The sequence below is a fragment of the Olea europaea genome, unplaced genomic scaffold, assembly GCF_002742605.1.
Source record: "Olea europaea var. sylvestris unplaced genomic scaffold, O_europaea_v1 scaffold402, whole genome shotgun sequence".
Classification (NCBI taxonomy): Eukaryota; Viridiplantae; Streptophyta; class Magnoliopsida; order Lamiales; family Oleaceae; genus Olea; species Olea europaea.
In genome coordinates, this window is record NW_019259821.1 from 209202 (window position 1) to 227902 (window position 18701).

General features: G+C 34.7%; 1 protein-coding gene across 1 annotated transcript; it reads left to right on the top strand.

The window, feature by feature from the left end:
- Nucleotides 1-217: 217 nt before the first annotated feature.
- On the top strand, nt 218-9454 carry LOC111387421 (G2/mitotic-specific cyclin-1-like). Its single transcript, XM_023011975.1, has 21 exons — nt 218-423; nt 562-700; nt 806-862; nt 942-987; nt 1082-1234; nt 1322-1520; nt 2113-2211; nt 3765-3887; nt 4027-4165; nt 4271-4327; nt 4407-4452; nt 4547-4630; nt 4943-5068; nt 5181-5188; nt 6037-6082; nt 6177-6329; nt 6417-6542; nt 8295-8384; nt 8482-8703; nt 8804-8902; nt 8989-9454. Exons 1-21 carry the CDS (start codon nt 369-371, stop codon nt 9316-9318), a joined length of 2397 nt encoding a protein of 798 aa, XP_022867743.1. The 5' UTR covers nt 218-368; the 3' UTR covers nt 9319-9454.
- The last annotated feature ends 9247 nt before the right edge of the window (nt 9455-18701 follow it).

The window sequence follows — 18701 nt, forward strand, 5'->3', positions numbered from 1 at the left end:
ATCTCAAGCAATTATTAAACAAAAATAAGTTTAAATAGTTTGAAAGCAACGTCTCAAATGCCACGTGGCAGATGCAAACCCAGGTGACCGTTGTAGCCCGACCGTAAATTCAATGATCCAACGGCCAGAATTTACTAGCCGTTTGATTTGAAAGAAGAAAAATATGACACGTTTTCACTGGACAATTGCCCTTAAATTTCTCCACTTTATCCATTCCTCATTCATAAATCTCTTCTTCTGTTCTCTCTAAATGCTTTCGTTCTGCATTCTGGGGTTGTATAAATTGTGGGTCTGGTGAAGTTGAGGGTATTTTTGTTCAATCAACCAGGGGTCTTGTGATTGGTCTTTCAGATATCAAGAAATTCATAATGGTCGTATCTGAAGAGAACAATTCCACTCAGATTAAACCCACAAGGGCACAAGGTTCTATTTAGGAAGCTCCTTTTTTTCTTACCAATTCTATGGTTTTTTTTATTTTATTTTATTTAAAATCAGTTTCAAATTCAATGTTCTTATATGGGTTTCCTTTTTTTTTTTTTTTTGGTATTTGAAAAATATAAGGAGGGGCAGTAATCGGGGGCAGAAAGTTTGGAATGGAGCTGAGACCCAACAGAAGAGCTTTGAGTGTGATTAATCAGAATATAGTGGGAGCTCAGCCTCGTCCATATCCCTGTGTTGTAAACAAGAGAGGCTTATCGGAGTAAATCTTGACTCCCTAATTTAAAAATCCTTCATATTATTTTGTTATTTTTCCCAGTGCATTTGAATAAGAAAAATAATTGGTGTCTTACTTTTTGTTACCCAGAACAAATGGGATTTGTGATAAGAATCCTCCAATTCAAGCACATAGGCCAATCACAAGGTCTGATTTGTGAAATAATTTACTTTATCAATCGCTTCTACTTTTTGTTTTTGCTAACTGAATTTTTTTATTTATAAAGGAAATATGCTGCACAAAGGTCAACCTTGCAGCAACCTTGCCCAGAGGTATGTTAGCTCTCTTTCTCCAGAAAATTCAATTTTCCTATGAATGAATAAAGTTAATGCTGTTTTATTTTTCCTGTAATTGAAATTCTAACAGGAAGTGAAGAAGCCAAAAACATCAGTGAATGAGTTTATTGTATTGGAGGATACTCCTCTTGCAGATGTAAAGGATAATGGGGCAGTTAAAGACCAACTTGTGCCCATGTCTTTGGAACAAACAGAAATAGAAATCAGTGAAAAAAATCAAATGGTATGAATCCCTTCTCTGTACATTTCTATTTGACCTTGATTTTGTTGGAATAAATTGATAAAATTAATTAATTATAACAACTCGTAGGAGGAGGTTGAAATGGCAGACATCTTTGAAGAGACCATTACGGATATAGATAGCGATGATTCAAAGGATCCACTTGCAGTTGTTGACTATGTCGAAGATCTATATAAGTTCTACAAGAAAACAGAGGTAAGAAATCGTAATGACTGTGAGATTATTTTAGAAGAAGATTGGCTTAACACCAAAAATATCTCGAAGATCTAATATTGTCTTTCTTCAATAACATGATGTTCCCCTTAAGATTCCATGGTAATTTTTCACGAATTGGCTTAGGTGGGAACTAGGAAATGAATGTGGTTTAATATTTGGATTTTCAAATTCAGCATATTTGTTGCCCTACCATAAAAAGTCAATGGCTGTGCTTATTCTCCAGGACGCTCCAGCCGTTGATTCTCTTCCATGTGATAAAATTTAAAAACCAACCCAAAATATTAAAAATAAAAATGAAATACTAACATAAGAACAATTCAATTCGCTTACAAATTGAATCCATAATCTCCACTCTTTACACATTGCGTCCTATTTTCTCTTTGAGAGTGGCCAAGTATTAATCATTTCTATATTATTCATTATGTGATTGTAGTTTTCTTTTTGTCGCCGGAGCATGCATAGTTCAATAATAATTCATTTGTACTAGTAGGGATCCACACTTAACCTTTACCAATTAAGTAGATTACAAAATACAAAAAACATTTCTATATGTAATTTTAATAAATGATTTTTTTTAATCAATTTAAACCCACTTCCTATAAATAAGTGGATTAAAGATAAAAATGACTTCTAAATCGAACTAGTGGAGACACTAGTTCGGGACTTGGTAGAGATTGTGGTTGGCCTTGTGGAGGGACTTGGGAGTTGGTGGGGAGAGGAGGAGGGGCTACAAAACGATCAATGTTGATTGAACCCGCAGGAGCGGGAAGAGTGATTCGAGATGTAGAGGGGATAGTAATTCTTATTTGCAACTCAAACTTCAAGACTCAATGATATTGAAGATGTGTTGAGATTATATCACTCAGAGAGGGACTTCTCTTAGGGTGTGTTTGATTGGAGGTGGAATTCCATGAAAAATGGAATTGGAATTCCACCTTCCAATTTAACCTTGTTTGATACCCATTTTTTTCTCTTAGAAATGAAATTTCACCTTTGGTGTCATATAAGCCAATTTCCATGAACTCAAGTTACTATAGCATTTTTTTTTTCGTTTTTTTAATTAATTAATTAATTAATTAATTTATTTATTTTTTTTGGCAATGGAACCAAATTCTAAAAATTATTGTAAAAAAAATATTTTCCTTTAATTGATAATTTTAATATAAAACAAGATCAAACGAACACCAAAAAATTGATGATTTTTTTTTTTTTTTTTTTGGAATGGGAAAAAACTTTCAATATTTTCCACGTAAAAAATTATACCAATCAAACAGAATAATTTACAATTCCCAAAAAAATAATTTCTATACAATTCAATTCTCTAGAATTCATTTTCTAGGCAATTCAATTCCATCTTTGCAATCAAACGGACTTTTAGCACATCAATACAGCTGAATGTGGCACACTTGGCATGATCCAAAATCTTTCTTCTGACTTTACTTTTGCATTGAATGCAAACATTTTACGTGATACCTCATTATTGCCACATTTGGCTGAAGGTAGCCGTGTCGTTATGTTCCTTGAACTAGAGTGATCTACTAACTTCTTTTATTTTTCAGAAATGCTAGTCAAACAGTGACTTTAGACAGGATATTAAACAGGGATTTCAAGGGCTGAGGTGAATCCTTGTTTGATATCCTATCTAAAGTTTGTGTTGTAGAAGCACCTCTCTTTATTTTTTTAAGGTAGTCTTGATGTTATGTTCATTTGATTGGAAAACTTGTATTCTAGTATTTATTGCGGCTGCCATTTGCGTCGACATTTATTAATGAAATTATTTGCTGTTTCCAAAAATGAAGAATTTTTTTCAGTTAAGTTCAAGTTTTTTAATTAATGTCGAAAGAATAAGTCTTTTTATCATGTAGAGTCTTTCTATCAAAGTTTTTATTATTTAGTCTCTCTAATTAATTTAAATAAGTCGAAATAATAAGTAGAACCCTATTAAGCAGAGTGGGGGAGAGCGCCTCGCATTCTGAGCCACCTAATAATAGTGCAAATCTCAAGCAATTATTAAACAAAAATAAGTTTAAATAGTTTGAAAGCAACGTCTCAAATGCCACGTGGCAGATGCAAACCCAGGTGACCGTTGTAGCCCGACCGTAAATTCAATGATCCAACGGCCAGAATTTACTAGCCGTTTGATTTGAAAGAAGAAAAATATGACACGTTTTCACTGGACAATTGCCCTTAAATTTCTCCACTTTATCCATTCCTCATTCATAAATCTCTTCTTCTGTTCTCTCTAAATGCTTTCGTTCTGCATTCTGGGGTTGTATAAATTGTGGGTCTGGTGAAGTTGAGGGTATTTTTGTTCAATCAACCAGGGGTCTTGTGATTGGTCTTTCAGATATCAAGAAATTCATAATGGTCGTATCTGAAGAGAACAATTCCACTCAGATTAAACCCACAAGGGCACAAGGTTCTATTTAGGAAGCTCCTTTTTTTCTTACCAATTCTATGGTTTTTTTTTATTTTATTTTATTTAAAATCAGTTTCAAATTCAATGTTCTTATATGGGTTTCCTTTTTTTTTTTTTTTTGGTATTTGAAAAATATAAGGAGGGGCAGTAATCGGGGGCAGAAAGTTTGGAATGGAGCTGAGACCCAACAGAAGAGCTTTGAGTGTGATTAATCAGAATATAGTGGGAGCTCAGCCTCGTCCATATCCCTGTGTTGTAAACAAGAGAGGCTTATCGGAGTAAATCTTGACTCCCTAATTTAAAAATCCTTCATATTATTTTGTTATTTTTCCCAGTGCATTTGAATAAGAAAAATAATTGGTGTCTTACTTTTTGTTACCCAGAACAAATGGGATTTGTGATAAGAATCCTCCAATTCAAGCACATAGGCCAATCACAAGGTCTGATTTGTGAAATAATTTACTTTATCAATCGCTTCTACTTTTTGTTTTTGCTAACTGAATTTTTTGATTTATAAAGGAAATATGCTGCACAAAGGTCAACCTTGCAGCAACCTTGCCCAGAGGTATGTTAGCTCTCTTTCTCCAGAAAATTCAATTTTCCTATGAATGAATAAAGTTAATGCTGTTTTATTTTTCCTGTAATTGAAATTCTAACAGGAAGTGAAGAAGCCAAAAACATCAGTGAATGAGTTTATTGTATTGGAGGATACTCCTCTTGCAGATGTAAAGGATAATGGGGCAGTTAACCATCTTTGCAATCAAACGGACTTTTAGCACATCAATACAGCTGAATGTGGCACACTTGGCATGATCCAAAATCTGTCTTCTGACTTTACTTTTGCATTGAATGCAAACATTTTACGTGATACCTCATTATTGCCACATTTGGCTGAAGGTAGCCGTGTCCAACTTGTGCCCATGTCTTTGGAACAAACAGAAATAGAAATCAGTGAAAAAAATCAAATGGTATGAATCCCTTCTCTGTACATTTCTATTTGACCTTGATTTTGTTGGAATAAATTGATAAAATTAATTAATTATAACAACTCGTAGGAGGAGGTTGAAATGGCAGACATCTTTGAAGAGACCATTACGGATATAGATAGCGATGATTCAAAGGATCCACTTGCAGTTGTTGACTATGTCGAAGATCTATATAAGTTCTACAAGAAAACAGAGGTAAGAAATCGTAATGACTGTGAGATTATTTTAGAAGAAGATTGGCTTAACACCAAAAATATCTCGAAGATCTAATATTGTCTTTCTTCAATAACATGATGTTCCCCTTAAGATTCCATGGTAATTTTTCACGAATTGGCTTAGGTGGGAACTAGGAAATCAATGTGGTTTAATAACTTACAAAATGTACTTAAAATTGTCAAAGCTACATCGAAGATCGTCTCTCATTATCATAAAAAAATTGAGAGGTGATATCTTAAATGTGGTCAGGGGCGGACCCACGTGGGGTCAAATGACCCCACGAAATTTTGCCCCTTTTTTTTTATTTTTACAATCTACTTTGATGTACTTGTCAGGATGTCAAATGAAGTCAAAATATTGCATTTTTAATACTATTTCGAAGTGCTATGAACTAGTTTTTTATTCATTAATGGCATACGAATTGACCATAGCAAAAGTTATGACATGTTAAAGTAGGGTGTTTGAAAACTAATATTTGGAAAATTTCGATAATATCTTAACTTTAAAAATTTGTTTACGATCATGTGCTATCTGAATCCACAAATCGTCTATGCCATGTAAATGTTTGTTTCGAAAACTACATCGTTTTCATATCGAATGGTCCAAACGGATATCGAAAATAGTTAAATATGTATCAAACGTACGCCTCAAAAAAGACGTCTAACTCGTTTTCTCTTTTAAAAAATTCAATTAATTATTATTTTTGTACGATAAATTTTTCAATATAATTTATATTGTTTCATTAGGAAGGCTTACATGAAATATGACGTAAATTTTTTATGGTCGTTACAGATTAAATGCAATTTGAATTACTTTCGAATTATATTTGCTTTAAATTTGAATTTCATTTACTTCCTGAACTAAACTTGAATTTTCTTTTAATTTATTTACTTTATCAATCGCTTCTACTTTTTGTTTTTGCTAACTGAATTTTTTGATTTATAAAGGAAATATGCTGCACAAAGGTCAACCTTGCAGCAACCTTGCCCAGAGGTATGTTAGCTCTCTTTCTCCAGAAAATTCAATTTTCCTATGAATGAATAAAGTTAATGCTGTTTTATTTTTCCTGTAATTGAAATTCTAACAGGAAGTGAAGAAGCCAAAAACATCAGTGAATGAGTTTATTGTATTGGAGGATACTCCTCTTGCAGATGTAAAGGATAATGGGGCAGTTAAAGACCAACTTGTGCCCATGTCTTTGGAACAAACAGAAATAGAAATCAGTGAAAAAAATCAAATGGTATGAATCCCTTCTCTGTACATTTCTATTTGACCTTGATTTTGTTGGAATAAATTGATAAAATTAATTAATTATAACAACTCGTAGGAGGAGGTTGAAATGGCAGACATCTTTGAAGAGACCATTACGGATATAGATAGCGATGATTCAAAGGATCCACTTGCAGTTGTTGACTATGTCGAAGATCTATATAAGTTCTACAAGAAAACAGAGGTAAGAAATCGTAATGACTGTGAGATTATTTTAGAAGAAGATTGGCTTAACACCAAAAATATCTCGAAGATCTAATATTGTCTTTCTTCAATAACATGATGTTCCCCTTAAGATTCCATGGTAATTTTTCACGAATTGGCTTAGGTGGGAACTAGGAAATCAATGTGGTTTAATAACTTACAAAATGTACTTAAAATTGTCAAAGCTACATCGAAGATCGTCTCTCATTATCATAAAAAAATTGAGAGGTGATATCTTAAATGTGGTCAGGGGCGGACCCACGTGGGGTCAAATGACCCCACGAAATTTTGCCCCTTTTTTTTTATTTTTACAATCTACTTTGATGTACTTGTCAGGATGTCAAATGAAGTCAAAATATTGCATTTTTAATACTATTTCGAAGTGCTATGAACTAGTTTTTTATTCATTAATGGCATACGAATTGACCATAGCAAAAGTTATGACATGTTAAAGTAGGGTGTTTGAAAACTAATATTTGGAAAATTTCGATAATATCTTAACTTTAAAAATTTGTTTACGATCATGTGCTATCTGAATCCACAAATCGTCTATGCCATGTAAATGTTTGTTTCGAAAACTACATCGTTTTCATATCGAATGGTCCAAACGGATATCGAAAATAGTTAAATATGTATCAAACGTACGCCTCAAAAAAGACGTCTAACTCGTTTTCTCTTTTAAAAAATTCAATTAATTATTATTTTTGTACGATAAATTTTTCAATATAATTTATATTGTTTCATTAGGAAGGCTTACATGAAATATGACGTAAATTTTTTATGGTCGTTACAGATTAAATGCAATTTGAATTACTTTCGAATTATATTTGCTTTAAATTTGAATTTCATTTACTTCCTGAACTAAACTTGAATTTTCTTTTAATTTATTTAATTTCTATATTCAATTTAATTTACTCAATGTTAGTTCAGCATTTGCCAATAAAATGATAAACAAAACTATACAAGTAGCAAAATTTATTTAATAATATTAATAATGATGTAATTATACGACGTTTTCAAAGTGTCAAAATACATATAAACTTATTTTCATTGATATTATGTTGTCTATAAAAAAAAATTATTTTTAAAATTTTGACCCCACAATACTAAAGGTCTGGGTCCGCCCTTAAATGTGGTTGAAGATTTTAGGTAGAAATTCCAAATCTTGGCCAATATATAGGGCCGTTTGTACAATTTGAGTTCAGAAAACTTGTATTGTTGAGAACTGAGGTTTGGATGGTGAAAGTACAATCTCATGCACAGTTTGAATTTTGAACTCATTTAACAAAAAAAAAAAAAGTTTATTTTTCGGATTTCTTTGTATGGGGGGCTCTTTAAGAATGTTGAACATAACGAACCTGAAATCCACCATCATTTATTGGGTAACAATTCAAATGGGTTGTTTTACTGTAAATGCACAATTACTAAATGACATTAACATGAACAAAAGTAGAAAATCATGTACTTTAGGGCATTTATTTAATGTAATGGTAAGATGTCAAAACGAGGCATTATTATAAAAAAGAGCTTAATTGTCCTGAATCCATCGTTTAATGTGGAACCATTCATTACAAGGCAAACTTAAAATAGATATGTTATACAGTGCATATGTACATACGTAACACTCACAAAAATGTTGATAATCGTCGTGCATGACAGTATGATTCACTTGATGAAATGATAAGATGTATAAATTTGCCTTGTTTAAGACCGAAACAATTGCTTTATGCAGAGTTGTAGCTGTGTTTCCCCAGGATATATGGCTCAACAATTTGACATCAACGAGAGGATGAGGGCCATTCTCATTGACTGGCTCATAGAGGTATACAGGATGTTATTGACTGGCTCATTGAGGTATACAATTTATAAAGTAGAAATACCTGTATTGATGATTACTTTTTGTCTTTCTAATGGTACAGGTACACCACAAATTTGAACTTAGGGAAGAAACATTGTTTCTAACTGTGAATTTGATAGATCGATTTTTAGCAAAGCAAACTGTGGTGAGAAAGAAGCTGCAGCTAGTTGGTCTGGTTGCCATGCTATTGGCATGCAAATATGAGGAAGTTTCTGTTCCGGTTCTAGATGATCTGGTTTTAATTTCGGACAAAGCTTACACAAGAAAAGAAGTCCTTGACATGGTATTCTACGCTAATTGAATTGAGATCTCGTTCACAATCAACCAAAGTGGTTTGTTCATGTTACTGTACGTTGAAGCTAATTCACACTCTCTTTGTGCAGGAGAAGTTGATGCTTAACACTTTGCAGTATAATTTGTCTGTTCCAACTGCATATGTTTTTATTAGAAGATTTCTCAAGGCTGCTCAGTTTGATAGAAAGGTTGGTACTTGCAGTTTATGTTTTGTGACTACCTATTTTCTTGGAGTAAATTCTTAAAAAGAATTGATTTTCTTGTGTAACAACAGCTGGAACAACTCTCGTTCTTCTTGATTGAGCTATGCCTAGTGGAGTATGAAATGCTGAGATATCCACCTTCATTTTTGGCTGCTGCTGCTATACATACAGCTCAGTGTACACTTTTTGGTGATGGGAATTGGAGTAAGACCTGTGAGAGGCATACCACCTATCCAGCAGATCAGCTGCTCGAATGCTCTAGACGTATTGTGGGCTTCCACCAAAACTCAGCAACAGGCAAACTTACTGGGGTTCATAGAAAGTACAATATATCAAAGTTTGAATATGTAGCAAAATCTGAACCCGCAAATTTTCTTCTTGTACAAACCCCACCACAGTAGATAGAGAGCCATACACTTACTCACTGTAAGTGAAGAAATTCCTTCTATTGATTCTTCTTAATTGGTGGTTTGGGAGATTGGGGGAGCAAGTTATGTTGCCGCCCATGGTCATTGAATCCGTTCACTATTTTAAACACTTTTAACTGTACTTCAGTTTTTCTATGAATAATCAAACTTACTGTTATCCTTTTTAAATGACTTAATTTTGAGCCCTCCTACATCGCCAATGCACTGTAACCCCTCCCATCGCCTCACGGATCCTCTTAAGAGGAATTAACCATAGTTCCAGACCAAATGGAACAGAGTTGTTGGAATTCACTTGGGAGTTTAAGAATTTTGAATTTTGCAAAGTAAAAAATTGTTCAAAATGGCTAAGGACCCCTTTTAAGCAGAGTTACTAAGTCGTTGGATCAAATCAAGAAAAAATTGGAATAATCCGAACCTTCGAAGATGAAAAGGCATTTTTTTTAATGGTATGCTTCGCCCTCTGTATCAATTTACGCTTTGCCCCTGTATCAGCTTCATCACAACTTAACTTCATAGCCTCGTTCCAGCAAATTGGACAATGCCTCAGCATCAGTTTTGTCCTAACAAACGAGACATCTAGGGCATTTGTCTGCAACTACAGCACAACTGCGTCAATCTTAAGATCCTTAACTTTATCATGGCTGCATTATCTATGTTCAGTCCAACTAATGAGAACATCTGCATCAACTTTATCACGACTAGCATTAGAGCCTCATCCCAATAAATGGGACCTTACAGAGAGATATAAACTTCATTACAACTGCGTTACCATTGCCACACAAGGCCCACACCATGTCAAAACGTCACTTCTTCAACCACGATGAAATTTCCTACCACACGTCTCATTCCATTCCAAGCATTATATTAATATCTATACCCAGACTTGAGAGACTGCACGTAACAAATTAACTCAGACTCGTACTCCACATCATTGGCTTACTTGGTCAAATCGAGGCTATGAAATATAGGCATTTTACCTTAACCAATGTGCTATGTAGAGGTCAGTCCTTCATGTCCGAGACAATGTGCTGATCTGCTGCTACAGCATATTTTCGAAGTGGCAAGTCTTTAAATCTACTTCTTGCTTCATCTCTTTGACCTAAGAAAATATGCCTTGACCGTTAAGCTGAGGGATGGTCTTTCATCTAATAATAACCCTTTCACCTCTTCGACTATAAAAGCTTACACTTCGTGTCATTTGAAGGTAATACAATTTTACGTTCTTACTATTATTTTGCTCATTCTTATTATTTTCTCTCTACAATTCGATGTTTGGTATACTTGTAGCTCACGTTAAATCATTTACTCGTCGGCTCGGCTCGGCTCATCAAAATCACGAGCCCACGCGAGCTGAGCGACGGCTCGCCTACAGTGCCAGCTCGTGGACAAACGAGGCTTGTGGCTCATGTGCCACATGGCGAATCGTTTAGGACTTCATAAAGTCAATTTCAAATGAATTTGCTGGTCTAAATGACGTACCCATATCCATACCAGATGCGGGGGGAAGCAAAATGTTGGGATCACTTTAAGTTGACCAACAAAGATTGGCATGGCAAAAAAAAATTGGTACCACCTATCTCAACTACCACGTGTATTCAGAGGACAATACTCAAACCGGAATGATGAAATTTGTTGTCGCCATATTGCTGACAACCAACACTTCGTCTCGTTCATGAAAAAAATCTGTAACTAAAGTACGTTGAGGTAAGTCGAAACACTCTTCGTGCTGGCAATACAATATTTCAATCATTCAAAACAACAATTAATTATAGCTTTGCAACAATATGTGATATAGCTGTAACCGCACACTATATAGACCCACTTTGGTACATGTATAAAAAAATTATTGCTTTTAAAATTATTGAATTTCCTCACAATGCTAATAATATATATAATGGTATTATTAGTATTGTTAGAGAATATAATTGCGAGACTAAAATTCGACCTTTTACTTTCGATAATGCTAGTGTATAAGGTAGTCGTCGATAAATTTTGTAAGAAGTATCAATCTGATTTCGGTGGGTATTTGTTTCATATTCATTGTTAGTGGCTTAAAAAATATAAAGGATGAATTTAAAGGATTAGGAATGCACACATTAATATATATTACGATCTCTCCTAGTAAAAAACAAATATTTGAAGATTTTTGTGCCGATGACGACTGCCAAAATATTTGTTAGCGACGTGAGCCATAAATGGAACTCTAGTGATGATGATGGTATGTTGAATGAATCCGATTAGGTTTTTAGCTTTGAAAATTAAATGATTTTTGACGATCGGGCGTTTATTATCTCACAAATTGTATGATGCTTGAACGTTCACCTTTATCTAATTGCAAGAATATTCCATAAATATAAAAAATAATCCTGATTTTAGTGAAATTATAATTGTTATGGAATTAAAGTTTAAAAAATATTGGGAAGAACTGCCGATATTATTTTCTTTAGCATGCATAAATACATAATTGATCAAATCAATAAAGCCTTTAAAACTTGATAAGTCTATAAAAATTTAGAGCAAATATTATGTGAAATGTATGATTTATATGCGGAACAAAGGGTAAGAATGTTAGTCGGGTACCCTTCCTTCGGCTAAAATTGAAGAAAATGATGTCGAAATAATGAATTTATTTCAAGGCATTAATACATTTAGATATGATGCAATTGAAATGTGTTCATCTAGTGCCATGTCGTATAATTCAAAATGATCGGCCTGTCGAATTAATTGATTACTTCAATCATAATATGTCAACAGACAAAACAATTAAAAAATGTTCAGAAGAAGTAATTGAACTCTGGCGAAAGTATAAAAGATGTTGGCGCCAATTGTTTCTACAATTGCGAAAGATCTACTGATACCTCAAGTTAGCACTATTGTTTAGGAATCTGCTTTTAGTGTAGGTAAAAGGGATTTTGATCAATGTCAGGAACCGGCTAAAAGAAGATATTTTGCAAGCATTAATGGGCGTGAAGGAGCATGTCATCAGATAAGTGATATTTGATTTAATTTCTTATTTTTTAATCGTTAAATTTAATTTTCTTTAAAAAATTGTACACATTACAACAACTTGGTCGGATACAATTTTTAACTCCGTCTACTTAAAATTGATGTAGCCGCCAAAATCAAATAAAGGAGGAGGTTTTACATTTTATCTACTTTAAAAAGAAATTGAAAAAATATGTTTTTTGTAAATGTATTTCAAAAAACAATTCGTCTTCATTAAATTATTTTTTAAAAAATGCATTAAATTATTTTTTTTAACACTTTTTTTTAAAAAAGTGTCTTCATTAAATCATTTGTGTTTTTCTGTATTTAAAAAAATTGACGAGCTTGCGAGTCAAAGCCGAGCCGAGTTCGCCCAAAATGAACGAGCCGACCTTCATGGCGAGCCGAGTTCATAAGTAGCCGGCTCGGCCAATGTTTTTTTTTCTTTTATGTTTGAATAAAGGCTTTTGGGATCCAAGTACATCGGCTGTAATTGCCTAATAAGACGAGATTCTCAACTCGTTATAATATAGCAAAATGGATGACATTATTTGCCAACTTAGATGAACTCCACAAGAAGAACGATGAGACTAGAACTCTGTTATTGAACGATGAGACAATGTTAGATCATGTTAGTATTGAAGGTGGAACAGCTCTGAAACCACCTTGCTAGAATGGAAGGCAAAACAAGAATTGAGATTTAATGGTGTAATATGAAATACGTAAGATCACAATCAATAGAATAAGATTAAAGTAAAGAAACAAAAAGAAATTAAGTAGAGGAATCGATGTTTTATTCAATAATAATATGGAGAGAATACAACTACAGTAATAAAGTTTCACAAATCTAGAAAAAGAGTCTAGTATTTATTGAAAAAAAATATATCATAAAAGTAGAGTTGTAGATGAAATAAAATACCAGAAGTTTCTTTATTTGATCTCATCAAGTCCAATACAAATTTCAACTCTCAATAGGCTTTCAAATAGAACTTTAACTAGAATTTGTCAATTAAACTTTAATAGGATTCCTCAATAGCATTCGAATTAGAATTCCTCTTGATGTACACTTCAATTAGAACTCTACAATTATTTCAACAAGAAATTCGAGTCATACCCAAATTCTAACAATCTCCACCTTGACACGAATTTCACTGCAACGTACAAAACTCCAAAATTTCCTCACCTAGAGTGGAATAAACTAAACTCTTCAACTAGAACAAAAAAAACTCTCCATTCCACAAAAACATCTTCCTCCTCTGCACGGCGTCCACAAACGAAACTTGAACATTCCCAAAGTTTCACTTAGAAATTACCGTTGACTAAATAGGGTCGAAGTACACTTTGTAACGGAAATTACTGTTAGAACTATCACCTACAACGATCCCGAAAGTATTACAAACATCATCGACACCAGCAATTACTATGTTCGCTGAAATTTGTGGCAAAGCGGAATCACCAAACTGAATTTCTACCATGGTACTAAACTAGTCCATATGTCTCTTAACTGGTTCTACGCTCCCCTGTAAGATGTACAACTAAGACTTCTCGCGTCCCTCCAGTACAATTCGAACATCCCTTCAGACATTCAAACCTAGCCAAGTGTTCTGACCGTCCCATCCTACAACCCAATCTGACTCGACTAATTCTAGCGACCCAGACATGCTGAAATTAGTCCAAATTGGAATGCATATGGTGTGAACATGCTGAATCACTCGTTAGATACTACAGCCAACATCCACTCGTCAGATACTACAGCCAACATCACATCATCGTCATCCAAAAAATGGTCTCGTCCAAAGTTAACGATTGCGTCACAGTTAAATCACCTTTAGTCTGCAACTTATCGCAATCTTTCTGAACATGTCCTTTCTTTCTGCTGTAGAAACAATAACAAATTGCTATAGTTCACCTTCGATCCCTCTCCGTCGACCACCATAAGATACCAGAGTTTCCTCATCCCTAGATGCAACTCTAACCAGATGCTTTATCTTCTCCTTTCAGTATAAAGCATCATAAGCGTATTCAATGGTGAGCATGTCACACGACTGTACATGTCCTAAAACGACGAATAAGAGGTAGGCAGTGAACACAATAGGATTAAGGCCAAATTCTCCTCATCATACTTGATTTCCAATGTCTCTAAATCTATGATGATTTTTTTTAACACAGCAAGGTGGTCTTCCAGCGATTCTCCTTCCTCCATGCAATGGGAATACAACCTTTGCTTAAGATGCAGTTTCCTCTGAAGACTTTTCATCATGCGTAACTGCTCCAATTTTAACCACAAAGTAGCCGTCGTGTTCTCCTTCAAGACATCCTCCGTTGTCCAATCAGCTTGCATCTTATCAAAACCCAACAACGCATCGTCTAAATCCATCTGTGCCAAAAATAGCCCAGCGAAAATCTCGAATTGCGAAGAACCTGAAAAAACCTCAATCAAATCATGAAAACTCTACAGCCTAACTCTGATACTAGTTGAAGGCGGAACATCTTTGAAGCCACCTCATTGGATTAGAAGGGATGCAAGAATTAAGATTTAATGGTGTAATATGAAATATGTAATATCAGAACCAACAGAATAAGATTAAAGTAAAGAAACAAAAAGAGAGTTAAGCAGAGAAATCAATGTTTTATTCAATGACAATATAGAGAGAGTACAACTACAACAATAAGGCTTCACAAATCTAGAAAAAAAGAGTCTATTATTTATAGGGAAAAATACATCTCTGGAAGTAGAGTTGATGAAATAAAATGCCAAAAGTTTTCTTACTTGATCTCATCAAGTTCAACACAAATTCTAACTCCCAATAGGCTTCCCAATAGAATTTTAACTAGAATTTGTCAATTAAACGTGAATAGGATTCCTCAATAGCATTCCAATTAGAATTCCTCTTGATGTGCAACAAGAAATTCGGATCACACTCAAATTCTAACAGTTAGAAGCAGAAATTGCCAAAGGGTTTAAATTGGCACATAGAAGAGTTTCTAATCATAACTAGGATGTCAGGAACACCTAGGGATGACAACTTTGAAATCTCCTAAGGTGAGAAACATACACATGCATGACAAAAGATGTGTTTGTTCACTGAGGGACACAAAATATAGAACTATTTGCATGAAGGCAAGTTATGATGTGCAGAGAATATGAATTGAGTCTGAAGTGATTTAGAGAACAACTTTGACTTTCAACAACTTCTAAAAATCCTTATCAATTTATTCATTCAAGAGGAAATTTCACGTAATGTCCATTTTCAGCGAGTCATTTGCCAAAATGTCCACAATTTTGTCAATGTCCATTTTCGAATTATGTAGACGAGAATACCCCTGTTAGAAATATTATTTTCACACAAGAATTCAAAATTTTCTATATCACTATTCATGTCAATCAACGTAGAAATGTCAATCAGCATTAAATGCCTGGGTTGGATAGGTATGGGTCGATGTGGGTCGGGTTATGGGTCAAGTAGGTGCGGGTCGAGTTGGATCGAGTTATGGGTAAAAAATGAAAAACCTGATATAACTCGACCCGAATACAAAAAAAAAAAAGAAACGAAGGCGGGGGAATGAAAAAATAAAAGAAGCCCTAAACTAAGTCCTCTTAACTCTCACTCTCAGTCTCTCAATCTTCACTCTGACCCAACTCGCCGACAACGAGCCTGTCCATTTCTCTCTTATTTTCCCAGTTGCCGTTTGCCCACCACACTTCAGAGTCCAATGCTATAGAGTAAGTTTATTTCGTTATTTTTTTTTATTTCGTTATTTTTTTCACTTCCCCAAGTCTCCCCTCTTCCTAAATCCTAAGATTTGGCTAGTTTAACATAAATTGATGTCAAGGTCACTAAGTGTCTCTATTCTATTGGGCGAGCAAATACTAACTGTTGATACAATTTGAGATAAAAAGTGGTACATGTGAGATACTGTCAAAAAGGTTGAAAAGGTAAAGTGTTTAAAGAAATCAGGAAAATGATTGTACTTTCTGTTGTCCCTGTTATTGTATTTTTGCTTTTGAGATATAATCTATATGTGAACTAAATTTGATGCTGCTGGATGATAAATAACACTAGTACGAAGTGAAGAATACTCCATTTGAGGCATATTTCACATCTAAGTTAGGCAATAAACATGATGAAATAACATAGATTGTGTTGCTATTATACACTCTTAAGACTGTTTGAATGCTCATTAGCAACTAAATGGCTTCATTTTCGCATCAAATTTGTTCTGCATCTTGTTGAGGGTTGCATTTGTATATTGATGGTTTCTTATGGAGGAAGACTGTGATAGGTTGATAACAGATAGAAAACTTTGTCAAATCTTACGTCATGTATACTTGATTTTGCGTATGGTCTGTTGTAGTTAGCTCTAAATTTATTTAATACAAGGCTATGTTGTTGTTATTTATTTTGTTAAAGAATATTGTATTTTCGACTTATTTGCATATCTAAATTAGGCAATTAACTTAATGAAATTGTAGAAGATTGTGTATATACTTTTGAACTGTTTGAATGGTGATCAACTATAAAATGGTTACATGATAGCTTCAGATCAGAAGTCAGGTTTGTTTTAATTTCAACAATTAAACAACTTAGTTTAGATATGATATTTTATCAAACCATTGTATTGTAAAAATTATTTTTCTTGCACTGCATTTTAGCAAGAATTTTATATTTGATTTCATTTGTACGTTCTCATAGTATTTGTTAAAGTATTATTTTCATTTGTAGATGAGTATGACACACCGATATAATATTCCGGAGGAAGAACGTGTTCCTGCCCATGTGTCGCAAGTGAGCAATACAAAATATATATCAGTTGTCCTCAACAAATTGGATCCACAGCAAAAGCGTCAGTTGGAGGACAGTTGTATAGGACATGTTGCAAGGTTACCGGAGCTGAAACTATGTGCTCAATTAATTCATGAAATGGTAAACAGATCGGTGGTATGCCGAAAGCGGTTTGAGGCTTGGTTTAAGGTGAACCAAAGGTTTGCACGATTTGGACTACCGGAGTTCGCACTAATTACTGGCTTGAAGTGCAGTCCAGTGCCTAAAGGTGCCGAAGTTGAAAAAATCCTAGAGAAAACCCGTCTACAAGATAAAATGTTTGCTAATATGGACCGGATAACGTGTAGCGACCTGGAGAAAGCTTTTTTGAAATGTGCCAACCGTAACGATCGTTACAAGCTTGGGTTGGCACTAATTATTGAAGGGGTATTTAATTCAAGAGATCGAAATGTAGGAATAAATTCGACAACTCTTTCCATCGTTGACGACTTGGATTTTTTCAATGCCTACCCATGGGGGACAGTATGTTTTCAACTTCTCATCAAATCACTACTACGTGGATGGGGAAGAAAGGGGGACATGGTAAAAGTGAATGGTTGTGATAGGATGACTTACACATTGTACGGATTCCCTCTTGCTGTCCAGGTATACATCTATTTTGGTTCATTTCAGTTCTTCTCATCGCTCATTGTTATTTATCTCCAAATATGGTTATTACTGTTACAAATGTCATGCAGATTTGGACGTACGAGGCAATTCCGAAGTTGGGAGCTCGATTCTCGAGTAAGACTTGTGACGATGTCCCGAGGATGTTGCGGTGGTCTGGCATAAAACAACCTCATTCCCGAACATATTCAGATTTTTTTGAGAAGACAAATGTAGGCGATTTACATACTTAATTGCCTTACACTCCGCAATATATATTTTTTCATTTCGCCTATTTTTCTTCTCCTGTAGGTGCACTTGTGGGCTACGCTGTGAGCAACTGCTGCAGAAGAATTACAGCCGTACTTCGTCGATCTAGTTCCGTTGGAAGACGCAGCCGACCCCGTTTTAGATGATCTTGTTGCTCAATCAATAGAAATACAAGCTTGTCCAGTTGACGATGATGTTATACGGAACGATGACAACAACCATCGACCAAATAAATCCCAGAGAGGCAACAAAGGTGGACCTCGTCATCGAGGTTTGCATCTGGTTGAAGGCAGAGAAGATGAGTATGGGGATCCCATCGTTGAAAGACATGTGTCTTTAAATGAGATAAGAGTTATCTTAAATGAGCAACGGGAGGCATTTGAGAGCAAGATGGGGGATTTCAGGAAAGAAATAAACACAAGATTCGCTAGTCTCCAAAATGATCTGGGAGGTCATGTGTGTGGTTTGAGAAATCATGTCACTGATGAGATGAATGTTCTTCGACGAAGGTTTGATGAAGTTGCTACAGAAATTGGACAACACAATGTTGGTGCTGAGTATGGTGAATTTGGTCATGACGATCGCAGTAGAGACGAGCCCCGACATGATGTTTTCACTCCCAATATTTTTGCAGACAGACAGGATGTCGGAGAGGCAACCGAACCAGTTGTT

Excerpts from the sequence above, each read along its gene's own strand:
- LOC111387421 (XM_023011975.1), top strand. The coding sequence starts at position 369 with ATGGTCGTATCTGAAGAGAACAATTCCACTCAGATTAAACCCACAAGG. Across the intron at positions 4,631-4,942 it reads ATGTAAAGGATAATGGGGCA|GAGGAGGTTGAAATGGCAGA; the intron begins GTTAACCATCTT and ends AACAACTCGTAG. Across the intron at positions 6,543-8,294 it reads AGTTCTACAAGAAAACAGAG|AGTTGTAGCTGTGTTTCCCC; the intron begins GTAAGAAATCGT and ends TGCTTTATGCAG.